This window comes from Onychostoma macrolepis, chromosome 25 (genome assembly GCF_012432095.1).
Source record: "Onychostoma macrolepis isolate SWU-2019 chromosome 25, ASM1243209v1, whole genome shotgun sequence".
Classification (NCBI taxonomy): domain Eukaryota; kingdom Metazoa; phylum Chordata; class Actinopteri; order Cypriniformes; family Cyprinidae; genus Onychostoma; species Onychostoma macrolepis.
In genome coordinates, this window is record NC_081179.1 from 18,338,269 (window position 1) to 18,354,776 (window position 16,508).

Genomic DNA, 16,508 nt, shown 5'->3' on the forward strand with positions numbered 1-16,508 from the left:
GGCGTCACGAGAAGACGCCCAGGCACGCCGCGCACGCAGCAGCGGAGCACTGCGGGGGACAGCGGCTGTTGCGCGGGGATGATGTAATGTTGCTCCGGATGGCGGTGTGCGCCAGGCTCTGCGGAGCGGGACAGTCGCGGCGCTGCAGGCGGCGGCAGAGGCGCAGCCAGCCGCATCAGGACAGCGACTCGGACATGGACATGGACGAGGAGGAGGAAGAGGAGAGGGTCGTGGGCAAAGCGAAAGACGAGCCCGACGGCGGCAGCAGCTGTCAGAGCAGCGGAGCCGGTGGACTCGGGTCTGGGGCCTCTGCCTCGGCCTCCGCGGGGCCACCACACCCGCAGTCGCTGCTGGAGCTGCCGCCGGAGCTCCTGGTGGAGATCTTCTCCTCTCTGCCTGGCGCTGCGCTGCCCAACCTGGCGCTGGTGTGCAAGAAATTCAGGCAGATCCTGAACACGGAAACAATCTGGAGGAGGAGATGTACAGAGGGTAATAATGGCTGCTAATTTACACAACACACAGCGGCCTTCTGCTTACACTCGACACTGATGTGTTATGACACCGACACAAACACTACCAGAAAGCCATTATATACATGTGTGTGTGTATATATATATATATAAAAGAAATACATATAGAATATATGTGTGTGTGTGTGTATATATATATATATATATATATATATATATATATATATATATATATATATATATATATATATATATATATATATGGATGGATGGATGTATGCGCGTGTGTGTGTGTGTTTAAAATAACATGTACATGTTTAAAGTTTATAAAAATATATAATAAAATCACGTTAAAGTGTAATTTGTACAATTACTTGAATGTATGTAGTTTCTGAATCAAGTTTCAAGTTTTGTTTTTGTTGTGAGGCTTAAAGCCTTTGTCAACAATGTCAAGGTGGTGTAAGAGATTATTATTATTTTTTTAATTATGTTATTTACAAAAAAATTATTTCATAAAATATATATTTTTTATTATTAAAGAGTAATTCTATTACAATTTTGATAACTTTTGTATACAGGAAGCCATTTTGTTCAGCTCAGAGTTTTCTTTTTTGCTTTTTATAAAATGATTGAGTCGTATATACGCTCACATGTAATCATTTATAGAATAACATGATGTTTACAGAGTCATTGAAGTTTTTGTAGAAAATTATATAAATGTTTTTAACCTTTGTCAACAACATTAACACAGAATACATTTGATTTCTTCTTTTCATAACCTCCTCCTTGTTCTTGACCTGTGATGGTTAGCTGTTAAAGTGTTTTAGTGCTCTGCTTGATTGATTCATGCACTGTCAAATCAGAAATGGACTGGTTTAAGATCTATTGACCTGCCAACTTACACAGCATTTTTAGGCATCATAGGCAGACATTAAAAATCCTTAAAAGGCTGTCTAGATAGACCGCTCAAAAGGTTTTCAGATGCAATAGTAGGAAATAATTAACAAAAATTTGAGCTAATGTTTGCCTGTCAGTGTGTTGCTGTGGAATGAAATGCGTTACTTGAACTTTCTGGTGCATAAGTCAAGGGATTGGCCAAAAGCTCTGGTGGGAAACACCTGATAACATGTTCTCAGATGTGTTAATGACATTTAAGTGACCCCACGAGGGTGTCGTTTGTCTTATCTCAGGTCTAACAGTCATTACACCACCATCTGTTTAACAGGCTTCAGCACCACTGCAGCAATAGAATCAAGTAGAATACAATAACACCGAAAACTTGCATGTTGTGTTGATCATCAGCTTAAAGGATTGAACAGAAACTGTTAGCATTCAATTGTATTCTGAACTGAAAGATACTAAAGAGACATATTTTTGATCCAGGTTGATTGTTTTCTGTAGACTGGTGCAGTCTGTCATGGGTTTTTCCTCTTCTTGCAGAATTTGGTATGAGAGAAGACCTGCGGAAGATGGAGATCGTGGGCATGTCGAGCCGAGATCTGTATGTGAAACGTAAGTGAATCTACTGTAACCACAGAAGTCACCAATCGTGCCAGTTCATATTAATTTAAATAATAAAATATGATACAGAGTTTTTTTTTTTTTTTTTAAAGTAATAGTTCACCCACAAATGAAAAGTTGTTCACCCTCAAGCCGCGGTCACACTAGACTTTTCGTTCCATTGACTTCCATTCATACGCATATGAATGCGTTAGACCGGAAACGCGAGCCCGTGCGAAGATATTTCGTTGCGTAGCAAAGTTCAAGCTCGGTGAACTCTGGTCTGCGAATTCGCATCACGTGACACCGTGTGACCAACGGCAGATCGATATACCTCCTATCTGAACTAAAAGAACATACATTTAAAACTGCAGCACTGCAGAAAAGTGGAGTACATTGTATGTTTTTACATTTTAGATGTATTATAATTTGTTTTGTGTTTAATTTAAGTTTCTGAAAAGACGCTGCTCAGCGTGATGTCATATCACAACAAAAATGATTTTGCATGCTCAGAGTCCAGTGTGACCGCGGCTTCAGGCCATCCAAGATGTTTGTTTCTTCATTAGAGTGTGAGAAATTTAGCGGTACATCAGTTGCTCACCAATGGATCCTCTGCAGTGAATGGGTGCCGTCAGAATGAGAGTCCAAACAGCTGCTAAAAACATCACAATAATCCACAACCACTCCAGTCCATCAAAAAGTCCATCTTCTGTTGTCATCTCACATCAAAATCCATCAACATATTTGTTCAGAACTGTTTTGCTTGTAAACAGTGCTTGATCTGTGCAGATTTCTCTCCTGATTCAGACAAGATGATTTTTTCACTGCAGAAAGCGTTATTATGGATAGAGGACTCATATTTTAGCCAGTTTAACGCAGGTTTTTATTTCACAAGATGATAATTGATGGACTGGAGTGGTGTGGATTATTGTGATGTTTTTATCAGCTGTTTGAATTCTGACGGCACCCATTCACTGCAGAGGATCCATTGGTGAGCAAGTGCAAAACATTTTTGTGTGAACTATTCCTTTCATTATTTCATGTGATGTTTCTATTTTATATTATTTCAGATTTATTGTATTTACCAAAGTAAACATTAACAATCCTGTAACTAGTTTGCCATTGTTCAGCAAACAGGTAGTTGATTATAATCAACTTCAAATTTGTAAAAAAAAAAAAAAAGTCCTGACCAATCCATGTGTATCACACATCTAGTGTGTGACGTTTCTTTAAGTGTGCTTTAGACTTTTTAACTGAAAATTCAGATCAGTTTGTTAATGTAATGCTGTCGCTTCACCCCGTTACATGTCATTTGTCATTTTCTCAATGCATTTTACATTTACTTCAGCTCACAAAAGACATCTTATGTTCAATTACACCTACATTGTTTGGTTTGTTTGTCTGTAGAGGAAGTTTAGTATCAATGTTTGTTTCAAGTGAAAACATAGTGCTTAGAGAAAGATTCCTCAGGAGTCAGTGTGGTATTTGTGTATAATTCAGTTGATTTAAAAGTGTGGATATGCAACATAAAATAAATATTATCCTCCGAAGTGACAGACAAACTGCAAACGAAACACTTCTCACTCTCCCAGCCCTGTACACATTCATTTTCTCCGGCATATGTGAGTGTGGTTCTCACTCTGCCTTGTGGCTCTCTCCTCTTCCTGTGGCGCACTCACCTGCGTACCTGTCCAGGTGTGAACCCGCAGGTGAAGTCGGGACGCTTTATGAAGCTCCTCCCTGATTATGAGCATATGGACTATCGGGACGTGTACACACACTGTATGTACTGGCCATGTGTGAAGGCTTTGTGGTGGAGGAACCAAATCACTGCCTGTCAAGCTGCTGGTTGAAGATGCTCTTTGCTACTGACGTTTTGTTCCAGGTTCATTGAGTTAAAGTTGAGCTGTCGAACATGGTATCAATTAAGACCATATAGTAATATTTTTATTAAAGGGTTACTCCACCCCAAAATGAAAATTTTGTCATTAATCACTTACCCCCATGTTGTTCCAAAGCCGTAAAAGCTTCGTTCGTCTTCGGAACATAAAAATATTACTGACTCGTTCCTTAGTTTGCAAAAAAAACAAACAAAAAAAAAACACAAGCAAACAGTACACAGTATGCATTGTGCAGGACATGCAGTGGAAATCTGTGTGGCGAGATAAAAGTAAATATTGTTTTGAAAGTGTGATAAAGTAGTATAATATATTACAGTACAATAAAATCAAAAATTACAACAAAATAAAAATTACGATGAAGTCTCTGTAAAGTTGCAAACCAAGTAACAGAATATGCAAATATATAGTTTGCACAATATGCAGAAGTATACCAAAAAACAACTGTTTTAGTAAGTCATAATCAGAAGTTTATCCATCTTGAACAATAGTCCCACCAAAGAGACAATTTAGACAACTTTAGATTTCAAATACCACATTTTTGTATGGAAGTATTAATATAAACTGACTAAAAACTTCAACTGTAAATGAGGAACGAGTTAAAATTATTTATGAGTATTGGTACATGGGTTTTTAATTGTACAGCTCATTTCCTTTACTTTTACATTTAGAATATATTTGATATCATCTAGATTATTAATCTTTATATTAATAGTTTAATAACACTGTAACATTTAGCAAATCTCAAAATGAATATCTGTTTTTCAGACTGTACATCTTTGTTGTGATGCCTAAATGTACTTGTAACATTTAAAATGTTTTTTTATATATTTTTTTTTATTGAATAGCCATTTTATGTTACTCAGTCATAAAATGGACATAATTTGTATTTTTAAATATTTATATTGTATTATACTAATTTTTTTAATTCTTTTTTTAAATACTTTTTCAGTTTTCATTTTAATGAGTATTTTTAATTAAAATATTTAAGTATTTTATCTTAAAATGTATTTAAAAATGAAGTTTTGGTGGTTTTGTGATGTGCTTTTGTCAATTTTATTAGTTTGAGGTTTTTTATTTTTTTTTATTTTTATTTTGCTTTAATTTTTATTTCTGTTTTAGTCATTTTAGTCAACTTCAGTTTATTTATTTCAAAGCAATATTTAAATGTTTGGTAGATTTTTCATCTAGAATCTTATTATTTCAGCTTTATTTCAATAACAGAAAAATAGTTTTAATAGTTAAGTAGTTTAAAAATAACTTAAGTTTCTAAATCACTTCTTTCTGTCACAGATTCTTAACTTATTATGAACGTGGAACATTCCTTCAAAGGTTGAATCCCAAGTTGCATAGTTCTGCTACACTATAAAAGTGTTTACTTCACTGGCGATGAGGAAGGTACATACTTTTGATGTACTTTTCTATGCAGTATGTAGTAAGACACCACAAGTAGAAAAGTGTGTTATTACCTCAGTCACCCATATCGTCGCATTGCTACATAATTCATTCATCTAGCTGAATTCATTACATTATTACTTTTTGTTTTATATTGACGTTCTGTTTTGGCATCACATTCCCTGCCAACTTGAAAACTCTTCTGTAACACAAGGATTTGTGGGTAATTTTAGCCACAAGCATATGTTATTCCACTGGATATAATTTAGGAACCTTTGCAAAATACTGGAATTTGGAACGCACGCATGCTAATTATTTAGTATGCGTAGTATGCAAATTGGGACACAGCCTTGGTTTGGGACGTACTGATGTGACAGCAGCTTAAGGGCAGCTTCTGCCGAGCGTGAGCACGCCTGTGTGTCCTGCATGCGTGTGTGTGATCGACACAGGCTGGCAAGGGTGCAGACGACTGCAGCTGCGCTAACATCAGCTGACTGTGTGAGATGCAGATGAGTAAAAGTGACCAGACGTGGGTAAATATTAGCCCTCTAAGTTGTTGCATGGCAGATAAGTTGCATATACTCACACACTCAACATGCATTCATGAGTTCATGCCCCATGCAGAAAGTGATATAATCCCATTTAACGTTCTTGGTTCTGGGTTTGTTATGTGTGTTGTGTGGTATTTTAACGTCATGTACTTGTTTTGCAGTGTTACATCCCTATAGACACATCCTGGGTCTCTGGCAGCCTGATATCGGGCCCTATGGAGGACTGCTGAACGTGGTGGTAAGATCACACAGAAAAAGATCAGCAAAGAATGATAACAAATGCAAAAAGATAGCTGATATTGGTGGAAAATTACACATATGAATTGTCACAATTCAAATACAAAACACTTATGTATTGCAAAGATGATTATGGCAATGAATATCATTATATTAACACAGTGCAGCTGTATTGGGATACACTACTATGCAATATAATGTTAAAATTGAAAAAAGGTATGTAGAAATATTTTAAAAGCATGACAAAATCACTAAAACTTACATTAAAATGAATAAAATAAATAAAAATACTAAAGTAACACTACTAAGTTAACTACATTTTCCTGTTTTTAAAATAGACAGCATTTGCAAAAATGCTAAAGCTAAATAGCTTTAATGTTGCTAGCTAATAGCCTTAGCATACATCATGTAGCTTCTAGCATACAGTAGCTAACTATAATTTCACTTGTTTTACTCTGTAGCTTGTAGCTACATTTTCTAATTGTACTTCAGTTTTTAAAAGTATGTAAAAACTGTAACTTGTAGATAATATAAGATTAATAAAATAAAAGGCCACAAGCAAACAAGTATGTTTTAATAATCTTTTGTCATTCTTTAAAGAAGTGCATTTGTGTTTTGACTAACAAACCAAAGTACTTGATATTTTACTGTAACTGTAGTGTGTTATTCTATGTCACTTTCAATGCATTTTAATTGTTTAAAATTTAAGTGTAATCATGACAAATGTGTAATTACCTGACAGTATATTTCAGTATGAAGTGTATTAAAGTTTACCATAATTGCTTGTCAGTACAGTCAGCAGTACACTTTACCCATATTTACCATGAAATCTACTTAAGTCCTACTTAGGTGGGTCAAAAACTTTTAATTTAAAGGGGTAGTTCACCCAAAAATGATAATTACCCCATGATTTACAGTACACGCACTCAAGCCATCCTAGGTGTATAAGACTTTCTTCTTTCAGACGAATATAATCAGAGTTATATTAAACAATGTTGAGATTCTGAAGGCCAAAAAACTGCATAAATCCATCATAATAAGTGCTCCACATGGCTCCGAGGGGTTAATAAAGACCTGAAGTGAAATGATGTGTTTGTGCAAGAAAAATATCCTTATTTAAAACTTTATAAACCATAATCTCTAGCTTCTGCTAACTTTCGTACACGAGTTCACGAGAGAGTGGCGTTTCAGTGGATGACGTAGAACGTAGAGTAAGCTCCAGTGAGAATGTTAGTCTCTCGAGTACCAAGTTTAGCTTACATCAAAGGAAAAAAACAGCTAATATCAAATTCCTCTAACATTTTTCTTTACAAATCCTCACTTTATACTTCTAATTCGTGACCAGTGTTTTGTTTTGCTCTCTCCTCTGCGCTTCCATGTTCATCACTTCTCACCAGAGCTTACGCTATGCCTAATATACTTATTTTCAAGTATATTATTTCTGTAATAAGTAAAAGTATGCTAAAGTATGCTTGTTTTTACAAGAGACTGTTGCACACATGTTAGCATCTAGCTAGTGTTAGCATCTAGCTAAATTTATTATCATAAAGTTTATACTTGCTACTTTTTTTGGGCAATTGTGTATGAACTGGAATCCACCCAGTGGCTTGTTAAATATACAACTTTATAAAAAAAAATAAAAAATAACCTGAATCAAATACAACATATATAAGACACACATTAAATGTACAATTATATTGTATTTCAAACGTGCAACTCTTTCTTGCGTTGGTGATTATTTTAGGTTGACGGGCTGTTCATCATAGGCTGGATGTATTTACCGCCCCATGATCCCCGTGTGGAGGACCCTATGCGTAGACGGCCGCTCTTCCGCATTCACATGTGGGAGAAAAACAAAGCCATGGTAGAATGCATGTACGGACACAAGGGCCCTCATAAAGGAGATATTCAGGTAAATCTACCATATTTCTACCACCACGGCTCAATGTGCCATTATATTCTACAAGATATCGACCTTTTTTTCTTTCCAGACTGTGAAGAAAGATGAATTTTCCACCAAATGCAACCAGACCGATCACCATCGAATGCCTGGAGGAAGGCAAGAGGTAGGAAATCAGGCTTGTTAAAGGGATAGTTCACCCAAAAGTGAAAATTATATCATTAATTACTCACCATCGTGTCGTTCCAAACCTGTAAGACCTTCGTTCATCTTCTGAACACATATTAAGATATTTTTGATGAATTCTGAACGCTCTCTGCCCCTCCCATAGACGGCAATGATAATATCACGATCAAGGTCCAGAAACGTAGCAAGGAGATCGTTTAAAAACTAAAATGACTGTGAAACATTTTTCATTGGATTGTACTGTTTTTAATGTGAATAGACAGCGGTTTTATTCAGAGGTGTTTCTGACTGATTCATTTAAAAATGTATCACCTGAATGTATTTTAGAGTTTTTGTCTAGTGTACATCTGAAATGTCTTTTATAACCATTTGTTAGTTGTATATCTTGTATAATTTTTTCAGAGATCGCCATGAAAATAGCGATGATGCTGGCAAGGCGTTAAAAAGTGAATAAATGAGATCGTTTAAGTAATCCATGTGACATCAGTGGTTTAACTGTAATTTTACGAAGCTACGAGGATACTTTTTGTGCGTGAAAATAACGACTTTACTCAACAATTCGTCTCCTCTGTGTCACCCTAGGGTGCCAATATGGAGAGTATCACATACGTAAACAACGTATGCAATGTATGTACGCTGATCCGCTGTTCAGATCAAAGCGTAAACAATGTATCCGCATACATGCATACATTGCATACGTTGTTTACATATGTGATACTCTTCAAAATCGCGCCAGGGTGACGTGGGAGAGACGAATTGTTGAATAAAGTAATTTTTTGTGTTTTCTCTGCACACAAAAAGTATTCTCGTAGCTTCGTAAAATTACGGTTGAACCACTGATGTCACATGGATTATTTTATTGATGTCCTTGCTACGTTTCTGGACCTTGATCGTGTTAGGATCCTTGCTGTCTATGGAGGGTCAGATAGCTCTTAATTTGTGTTCTGAAGATGAACGGAGGTCTTACGGGTTTGGAACGTCATGAGGGTGAGTAATTAATGACAATTTTCATTTTTGGGTGAACTATCCCTTTAAGACAGATTTTGCCGTAAACCGTGGCTCTCCTGCAGTTTCTGGATGTACACTGAGCCCCATGTGTTTGTGCAGGAGTTCAGAACGTGGTTGGAGGAGGAATGGGGAAGAACACTGGAGGATATTTTCCACGAGCACATGCAGGAGTTGATCCTCATGAAGTTCATTTACACCAGCCAATACGAGTAAGTCTCCTACATCGCCCGTTCTCACCCGGAATGTGCTAACAGTTTCATTTCCTCTGTTCAGTTTTGCGGTCTGGTGCCAGGTGTGTTTAAATGCGTGTTTCCTGGTTTCAGTAATTGCCTGACGTACCGGCGGATTTATCTGCCCCCGTGCCTCCCTTCAGACCTGCTGAAGCCGGGCCTCTTCAAAGGGACATACGGCAGTCACGGCCTGGAGATCATCATGCTGAGCTTCCACGGCTCCAAGGCCAAAGCCACCAAGCTTACCGTGAGTCTGACATCTGAAAATATAGACCGGAGAGCTTTGATTCTCAGGGAAAACTTGAAACTGAGCAAACCTTTACTATTTGAGGCACAGTTAAATGCAAATCAACACCTGTACGGTGACGTCTGTCACACTTTCCGTTCAGGTGTGATATCTGGAGTAAATGACAAGGAAAAGTTGTGTTTTTTTAATTGCATTGTTCAGTCTAAGCATCAAAATATTCAAGTTTCTGGTGCATGAAGTTAAATCCATAATTAATCCAGAATCCATCAAGTCATTGAATTAGCGCACAATTATTTTTATACGAAAAAAAGCATAATTTAATAATAAGAATGCATACGTTAACAGTTCTTCTATCTTTGGGGACTATATATTTAACATTTATGTACTTAAGCAATTCAGTTACAAATTTTTGATGCATAATTTCACCATTAAAAATTAAGAAAAAAATATTCACCTTCCAAAATGTTTTTTATATATATATATATATATATATATATATATATTATTATTTTATTATTATTTAAATTATTATTATTATTATTATTATTCATTACTATGAATAGCTTATGATTTAAATCATAATTAAAAACAATTTTGTTATTTGTTTTTGTGTGTGTGTGGCAAAATAAATAATACAAGTAAACGTTAACATTTTTTATTATTATTTAAATATTATTTTATAAAGTATTGTAGTTCATAGCAAAACAAAAAATAAAAATAATAGTAGTTATTATTATTATTAATTGCATATTATATTTTGGACAAAACAAATAAAACATTTAAATACACATAATAAAATGATTTGTTAGTATTTATTAAAATGCTTGAATATAACAAAATACATGAATTTATTTAAAACTAGGGGTGTCAACGTTAACGAATGCGGTTAATCAAATTTAACGCGTTAATATTTTTTTAGCGCAAATTAATTGTTTGATAAGGTTTGACCCCAACTTCTTCCAGTCATCGCAGCGCAGAAGGTTATCTATCATTGTGTGATGAGGTTACAGCGAACCAGTGTTGCCAGGGCAGTGGCACAAGTGGGCTATTTTGAAAATACAGTCGCGGGAAAAATTACAGAGCCGTGGGTTGCGGTTTTTTGGGCTACTTTTATAATGTACCGCAGCCGCCCAAAGTGTATATTGACAAATAAAAATAAAAATAGATCCTTTTACTAATGTGTATTATACTTGGAATGTAGCCCTGGCAACTTAAGAACAGAGAGGCGGTTATAACATCACAAACAATGTGAGTTTCAGCAGAGCAGCAGAAATAAACATGACAACAGCCACTACAGATTATATACGATAATAAACACACGATTATGATAGGATATTTGTATGTGATTTCTTAAATGAATGTGTATGTCTGAAATGCTCATTTGTGCAGCGATATAAAAGGCTATAAATAGTGTATTTTAACAACAGTAAACGATCAAATTCCACATGTGATCGTAAAAGGAAGTTATTACAAACACTCGATGGTGGTTTGAAGTGAGTTCTGAGTAAATGTACTATTAATCTCATAAATTGTCTTATGAAGCATGATGCTAATGTTAGCTCTAATGCACCTGCAGAACAGGTCCAATTCTTCTTCATAATGCATTTTGTCATAATACTTCATGTAAGGTCGCAAGAAATAGTTTTGTTGTATTTATTTAGAAAAACTTTTGATAATAGTTGGGTAAATGTATACTGGGATTGAAGCGATGTGGCTTGGTAAACGTTTTATTGCCAGTATAAAGGCTGATAATGGCTGAATAAAAACAAAAGAATAATAAGGATTATGTCTCATAGCTGACGGAAGTGTGAAAGATTCTGTTTCCTTAAACTTACTATGAATAGTTTATGATGTAAATAATCATAATTAAAAACGATTTAGTTATTTGTATGACAAAATAAAACAAGTAAATTGTACCTTTTATTATTATTTAAATATTAAATTCATAATATATAAATAAATATTATAGTATTGTATTTCATAGTTTTAATAGTTTATAATTATTCTTCTTATTAGTAGTATTAATTGTATTAGGCAAAATAAATAAAACATTTAAATGCATGTAATAAAATGATTTTAGTATTTATTTAAATTAAAATGTGTATACACAAAATAAATGAATTTATTTAAAAACATTACATTTTAACAGTCATTATTATGAATAGCTTATGTAAATAATCATAATTAAAAACAATTTAGTTATTTGTGTGTGTGTGAGACAATAAAACAAGTAAATTTTAATGTTTTTTATTATTTAAATATTTTTATAATAAATAAATACTATAGTACTGTAGTTCATAGTTTTAATAGTTTATTATTAATATTAACTGTATATTTTGTATTAGGCAAAAGAAATAAAAATAAATTGAAATATATGTAATGAAATAATTTGTTAGTATTTATTAAAATGAAAATGTTTATACACAATAATTTTTGTGAATTATTATAGATGGTGTATAATTTTAATTTTAATAATACGTACAAAGCAAATACAAGCAATGTATTTGCAATGTACACTTTTTTGGCGCATGATTTTTGTCATTAATCAATTTCCATATTGTTTCAGAAAAAGCAGAAAAATACATTGTAAATAAATTACATACATTACAAATTAACAAATTTTCAACTCCACATTTACACAAACTTTACATTTATTTAAAAGTAAAAGTTCAAATTAAGGCTCCAACAACGCCTGTAATATGTGTGATTTAGGGCGTTCATCAGCTCACTTGTTTGCTTTTAGGGTGACCCCAATGTCCCAGCAGGTCAGCTGACGTTAGAAGTCGACCTGAATCGTCCGGTGCGTCTGCCGGACCTGGAGCACCAGCGGAACATGGAAGAGCTCTCTCGCCTGGTGCTGGGGGTGCACGAGGAGGCCCAGAGGGATCTACAGGCCCGGGACGCCCCGTCAGAGACTGCGGAGGGGGCGGAGGGCTCAGATTCGGCTTGCCCTGCTGGAGTGGAGGATGTGGAGCCGGGAGCTGCTGCCTGCAGCGCTGCACCTGATGTGCAGCCGTTTGTGTTGCCTCTGGGAGTCATGGCCCGTAATGAAGTGTATCCTCGCACCTGCAAGACGTGGTGAGTCTGCTACTGTGCATCTTATCACTGTACTGTAGACATTACATGATGCTTGTTCAATCAGGCTTACATCAGTATATAAATCCAGGTTCAAGTTTCAATTTTAACAGTACTTATATTTTTGTATTGCCTTTATTTGTTTTCTTATTATTAATGAATTCATTATACATAATTATATTTTATAAAATAGGTATGAGATAATTAATTTAAATAAATTACCAAATTTAATATAAACTAAATTAGTTTTATGTCTATTAATATTAAATATCATTTATGAAAATTGTTATATATTATATATTCTTATACAGAAAAAATAGTCAGCAATTAAAATAGAAATGTTAATTCACTTAAATCAATTACTAAATTTAATTTGTTAAACTAAATAAATGTATATAATTAGTTTTATGTCTTAATATTAAATATGAAAATTATATATTAATACAGAAATAATAGACAGCAATTAAATGAAACACTTAAAATAAATGTCGTCATTTTAAGTTAATGAATAATTATTATATAGTACTATAAAAAGATATAAAATAGGCAAGAAAATGATTTCAAATGTGACATGTAATATTAAATACACATTACAAATGATTTCATTTGATTATATATATAAAATGACATTAAATAGGCTTTTTAAAATTACTTTTTAAATATTATGTATATGTATATAATTTGTAATTTATTAACGTTGTTGATTTAATAGACATTGAAATGAAATAACTTTAATTTCTATATTTTCATAAAACAAGTCAGCTAAAATGAATGAAAATTATATTATTGACACACATATACTTTAAACATTTGAGTTAACTTAGAATTTCTATCATAATTCTATATAATTTTTGTTTTTTAAAATTCTAACTTTTTTTCTTTTTTACCTTAATATAAAATGAACAAAGTACAATTGAAAATGATTTAAAATGTAATACATATATTATTATTATTATTTTTTTTTTTAATGAATGAAAAAAATACATTTGTTTAATTATAATATGGATTTCCTCTGTGTTTCAGTTTTTATGGAACAGGCCTGATCGCCGGCCACGGCTTCACGAGTCCGGAGCGCACGCCGGGTCTGTTCGTGCTGTTCGATGACGACCGCTTTGGCTTCATTTGGCTGGAGCTGAAGTCCTTCAGTCTGTACAGTCGGCTGACCGACCAGCTGTCCCACGCTCAGGCCCCCAGCATGGAGCGCTTCGAGGCCATGCTCCGCAACATGCAGTCATGGACATCCTGATAGCAAACCTCACACCACCTTTTCTCATCAGGCACATCCTCTGGTATTACGCTCTGCACCGTCAGGGACCTCCCTGCTGACACACACTCACTCACACACACACATATGCACTCCTGCTCGCATCCGCACAGGTGTATTTAAGCCACATGCCCGTACAGTTGTATTATATTAGGCCTTTCTTATCAGCTTTTTAATTAATTTATTTTTGTAACCTGGAAATGGCGATGAAGACGACAACAATGTGAAAATTCGCCCGTATATTCAGCTGAGCGTGCCTCTGATCTTCAGATTCTGAATCCTGTGGTTTTGTGCTTTAGAAATGATCTTAGAAGTGTTTGTCCTCAATGTGGCAACATCTGCGGTTGCTTTTAAATTATTTTATTCAGTTTATTTCTTTATTTGTAAAAAGTCCACACCGTATTTGGAAATGCTTCCATTTTTTTCCGTCAGTGCTCACTGAAAAGAAATGACTTCCAGCTGCTTTGTCGCTGCAAATGTTGTCAATTTCATCACTCCATAATGCATCCATTAATATGTACACTAAAAAAGCCAAATTTTCTTATCTAAAGGAATAGTTCACCCAAATATTTGCTCAAAATATACTCACCCTCAGGCCGTTCAACATGTAGATATGTTGGTTGCTTCATCAGATACAGAGAAATTTAGCATTACATCGCTTGCTCACCAGTGGATCCTCTGCAGTGAATGGGTGCCGTCAGAATGAGTCCAAACAGCACATGGTTTAAAGTTAAATCATCTTAATGATGGATTTGTTTCTTGAAAACATGCAGGTTTTCACTTCACAAGACATTAATTGATGGACTGGAGTGGTGTGGATTATTGTGATGTTTTTATCAACTGTTTTGAACCCTCATTCTGACGGCACCCATTCACATTCACAGGAAGTGATGTAATGCAAAATTTCTCCAAATCTGTTCTGATGACGAAACAAACTCATATACATCTCGAATGGCCTGAGGGTGAGTCAATTTTGAGCAAATTAAAATTTTTGGCTCAACTTTTTCTTTAATTTCTATCTATCATACTGTTCAATTTCCAAGCGAATTGGTTGGCCACCAAATTTTACGACCACGACGTCTGTCTCATTTTCACATGATAGTGATTCTGTTCCTCTAGCTGTGCAGCTCTCTTCCAAGTGCTCTTCCCTACGCAGCGTAGACATTTATCGGAGGCAGAATTACTCCGGCTATACTTTTGTATTTGACTGCAGCATTACTAGCATTTGAAAATGGAAAAAAAAAAAAATAATGGAAAAAAATAAAGTCAGTATAATGTAAAATGAATATATATGTAAATGCATTGAATATATTTAAACATTTATCAGTATATTTCAGCTTTGTTTTAGGGATGATTGTATATATGATTGAACTAATTTAAGTATATCGCCTGTGTTTACAACCTCTGAGTTGAGTGATAATTGTTTTAAATGTAATATTCTCATAGAATTGGCCGTTTACGTGGACTGATATACTACAACTATTGATTTTATTCCAAATAAGATACAATTTCAGCTGTTTGTATTGGCTCATAACTATTTGAATCATATTTCAAAGCATTTGTGCTGTTAATAACTCAAAGTCTACCCTATTGACTTCAGTTTCTCACTTCTCAATGGATAAAATCAAGTTTTGCCCCCTTTGTCGTCATCAGGATTCACATATGATTTTAGGTCGACTTCAAATTAAGTTTCTCTCCCATTATTTATCTATAATGATAATTTAGCAAAGCTCTGTGCCTAAAACTGTTATTTATACATTTGTGTTGTACATTTGTAATTTCCTTATTTTTAATTTTGTAATTATACTGAAAGTAAAACACGAGTTGTCAGTAAGTGTGATGTTTGTGCAGCAAAACGGCTCCGTTAGTGAGTCAAGCATCCAGTACAGGTGTTTATATTTGATGTTAATCTGCTGTTTGAAAATTAAAAAAAAAAAAAAAATCTGAATATTGTCAATAGTTGAATTATTGTCATCCATGTAAATCTGCCAGTTAGAAAATCTCAAAGCGCAAATTCATGACTAGTATGCACACGTTGCATTCAAATTCAGGGAGGTTTGCAGCTTTAGCCTTCGTTTGTTCTCAATAAAATGGAGGAAAAACTTGAACGTTGTCTGACTTTTATTTTTAAGTGCAAGGCATTAGTTGCCTAGACATTTATTTGTCATATGATCAAATTGTAAATTTTCTATCAAATCTGAACTTTATCACCAAAATGCACTCAGGGCTTATTTGATTTTCTCAGGTTAATTAAATTCTTACACTGAATCACAGTTAATTTTTTTCTGACATCCATACATTCAAGTTCATTCCCAATGTATTTTTTTTTACAGTTCTAAATGCTCTTTTTTCTCTCGGTCTTGGCGTATGAGATCTGGAAGCGTCTTGGTCATGAATGCGTAGTGTTTCCTCTTCAGGTTCTTCCCAGTTTTCTGTTCCAGTCCAATGCCGAGATACTCTGCCTCATCCTCATATTCAGGCCAGTGTGTCAGACCCGGACCATTCGGAGACCTGCCGGTCCAGAAACAGCTGCATTAGATTGAAGAA

General features: G+C 34.7%; 2 protein-coding genes across 5 annotated transcripts in view; one reads left to right on the forward strand and one right to left on the reverse strand.

The window, feature by feature from the left end:
- Window positions 1–16,069, forward strand: fbxo31 (F-box protein 31). Of its 3 annotated transcripts, XM_058768110.1 has the most exons (10): window positions 1–489; window positions 1,911–1,982; window positions 3,666–3,752; window positions 5,976–6,052; window positions 7,796–7,963; window positions 8,043–8,117; window positions 9,245–9,354; window positions 9,469–9,622; window positions 12,366–12,700; window positions 13,721–16,069. In XM_058768110.1, the coding sequence occupies exons 1-10, from the start codon at window positions 87–89 to the stop codon at window positions 13,941–13,943; spliced, it is 1,704 nt and encodes a 567-aa protein (XP_058624093.1). In that variant the 5' UTR covers window positions 1–86; the 3' UTR covers window positions 13,944–16,069. The 3 variants fall into 3 exon arrangements, with proteins under 3 accessions (XP_058624093.1, XP_058624094.1, XP_058624095.1); XM_058768111.1 differs by lacking the exon at window positions 3,666–3,752 and having other exon boundaries at window positions 2–489; XM_058768112.1 differs by lacking the exons at window positions 1–489; window positions 1,911–1,982; window positions 3,666–3,752 and adding an exon at window positions 4,971–5,796.
- Window positions 16,065–16,508, reverse strand: part of LOC131534961 (fatty acyl-CoA hydrolase precursor, medium chain-like) — a 25,261-nt gene continuing 24,817 nt past the window's right edge. For both annotated transcript variants that reach the window (XM_058768108.1, XM_058768109.1), the window contains one exon: window positions 16,065–16,472. In XM_058768108.1, the coding sequence (XP_058624091.1) occupies window positions 16,289–16,472 (184 nt within the window). In that variant the 3' untranslated portion in view covers window positions 16,065–16,288. The remainder of the gene's footprint in view (window positions 16,473–16,508) is intronic.